This window comes from Triticum dicoccoides, chromosome 2B, assembly GCF_002162155.2.
Source record: "Triticum dicoccoides isolate Atlit2015 ecotype Zavitan chromosome 2B, WEW_v2.0, whole genome shotgun sequence".
Classification (NCBI taxonomy): Eukaryota; Viridiplantae; Streptophyta; class Magnoliopsida; order Poales; family Poaceae; genus Triticum; species Triticum dicoccoides.
In genome coordinates this window covers 589,257,288-589,259,746 of record NC_041383.1, presented here as the reverse complement: position 1 = coordinate 589,259,746, position 2,459 = coordinate 589,257,288, and the positions used below count along the sequence as shown (strand labels likewise).

The window sequence follows — 2,459 nt, the reverse complement described above, 5'->3', positions numbered from 1 at the left end:
TAACTAGAATAGTAATCGATCAGCATGTAGTTGATGTCCAGCTCGTGTCAATTTCAAATCACCCCATATATACAGGCTAAAAACCAAAGATTAAAATTGCGGGAGAAACGATTTAGTGGCAGCCTCTCTCAGCAGCTATACCGGCCGCAAAGCAGGCAATCACAGCAAATAGCAACAACTTATCCGGCGGGACAGATGATTTCTAGAGGTATTTCCTGATTCTGCAGCCCTTTGGAGGTATTTGTGGAGGATTTGGCGGCGGCAGCCATAGCATAGCGGCAAGGCTCCCGAGCAGCTATAGCGCAATTAACGCGCCTATTTTGTAGGAGATTTTATTTCATGCTAAAAAACACTCGAACACGCTGCTATCGGCGTAGCCACCATAAACTCTAGCTAATTCATGCGAAAAAACAGTCGGGTACGCACATCATCAGGTCATCGTCCGGCCCCAGCTCGTTTGCCCCGCTGAAACCCAGATGCTGCTGCCAGGTTCCCGTCGAGAAGGACGAGCCTGGGCTCCCGCCGCACACGCTAACGGCGCCAGCGGCGTCTCCGCCATCGCCGGATGCCCCGTGGCTCCCAGCTGCCGACCTGAGGCGCTGCACCTCCTCCTCAGTCGCTCTCAGCCTCTCCTTCAGCCTCAGCACCTGGCCATATGTGTGTCAGTCAGCTCTTGTGCAAGAACGAAGAGGAACTGATATGCACGGCGCCATATGTATGCCAGTGTGAGTGTGTGCGAGTAAGCTTACCTCGTTCTGGAGGTGGCATTTGTGGAGGATGTCTGCGTCGTGAGCGTGCTTGAGCCTGGTGAACTCCTGCTCGAGCGTCTTGCTCTTGTGGCGCGCCCGGCGGTTCTGGAACCACACGGCGACCTGCTTGGGGTCGAGCCCGAGCTCGGCGGCCAGATACACCTTCCGGCCAGTCTCCAGCTTGCGTTCCTCCCGGAAGCTCAGCTCCAGCATCTCTGCCTGCTCATCGGTGAGCCGCCGCTTCTTGGGGTCCCCTCCTCCGTCCATCTCCCCGCCGTTACCATCCCCTCCGCCGCATCTCGCGGCCTTCCGCCGCCTGCGCCGAGCCTTCGGCTGGCTCTCCCGCTGCGCCGTGCCTGCACACATACAACCACGACATGGAAAAAAGGGCATCACATGCGTGTCCTGGCCGGTGAAACTGAAGCTGCTGCAGCTGCATCATCGCATGCGCAAACACCGGGGGCGCGCGGCGTCGGACGTACCATTGGCCGCGAAGAAAGGCGCGTCCACGTAGGAGGAACCAAAGAGCTGCTGGTTGTCCATGCCTGCTGTTCGGAGCTGAGGAGGGGAGAAAAGGATGGTTGGAATTGGAAGATTAGAGGAAGGGGAGGCACGGTGGGTTGCGCTGTTGGTGTGGTGAGGAACTGGATCGAGGAGGGGAGGAGCACCGGCCGCAAAGCGCTAGTTGAAGGAGGGGAAAGTGCGTGTCTGGAGGGAGAGAGACCTAGGCGTACGAGATATAAATAGGTGGCAGAGGTGCCCAGCGGCAAGCGCCGGTGGGGCTCCGGCCGGCTAGGTGCTTTCCAAGCCAGGCCGTCTGGCCGGGGAGATGTGAGGGTGATCGGGGGCAAACGTTGCATCCAGCCAAGTACTTACTGTTGCTGACGCGCGCACTCTATGCCACTTATTTTTGGAGACTCTGGATTTCTTTGGAGTACATAGCCGATTCTCTTTTTTCACAAATACGCATGTTGCGTATGAGGTAGACATTACATTTGTAACGATCGTCGAATAGCATACGCTAACAGGCGCATACGGGAACGCATTTGAGCAGAGAGAGGGGGTTGCTCATTCCCAAGTAGCAATGAAAATTAGATTACAGAGATAACGATTCTTAGAGCATCTCTAATATGTGCCTTATAATAGGGCCTAACCGCTTTTTACATTACCAGGGGACAAAAACAGTGCTTCAATAGATGCCCTAGCTATATACAAATTCTTTTACACCAAATTTACAACACCAATTCGCAACACTTGGGTGGCTGGAGCAAAACTAAGTCGGTCGTGCGAGTCGCCAACTGTCACGCGGAAAGTTCCCGCGCCATGCGCATCCCCGCCTGACGCCGCTTGCATGACAACCGATGGAGCCCCATGGACGACCCCTCCGACCCCGTAGCCACCGAGCCACTCCGACGCTTCTGACCATGGCGGCATCATCTTCTCCTGACACTCCCTCCGCCGGCACCGCCATGTCCTCCTAATCGACACCGCGGATTTGTGTCCCCATGACCCACCGCCGCCACCGAGAAGGAGCCGCCGGTGCGGAAGAAGGCCAGCACGACCAATCAATGAGCTGGCGGCGGTGGGAAAGAGGCCGCCGCACGAACCCTTCATCCCGTCTGAAGAAGATGAAGCGTATTGCCACCATGCCCCCCCTCCCCCCCGCTTTGTCCCCTACCGCGACTTCTTCGGTGATAGTTGCTACTTTTG

At 56.5% G+C, this 2,459-nt stretch overlaps 1 protein-coding gene across 1 annotated transcript; it reads right to left on the bottom strand.

Moving 5' to 3' along the window:
• Window positions 1–293: 293 nt before the first annotated feature.
• On the bottom strand, window positions 294–1,444 carry LOC119368075 (homeobox-leucine zipper protein HOX14-like). The gene is made up of 3 exons (XM_037633433.1): window positions 1,232–1,444; window positions 750–1,105; window positions 294–647 (listed from the first exon to the last, which is right to left on the bottom strand). The coding sequence occupies exons 1-3, from the start codon at window positions 1,290–1,292 to the stop codon at window positions 399–401; spliced, it is 666 nt and encodes a 221-aa protein (XP_037489330.1). The 5' UTR covers window positions 1,293–1,444; the 3' UTR covers window positions 294–398.
• Between the last annotated feature and the right edge of the window lie 1,015 nt (window positions 1,445–2,459).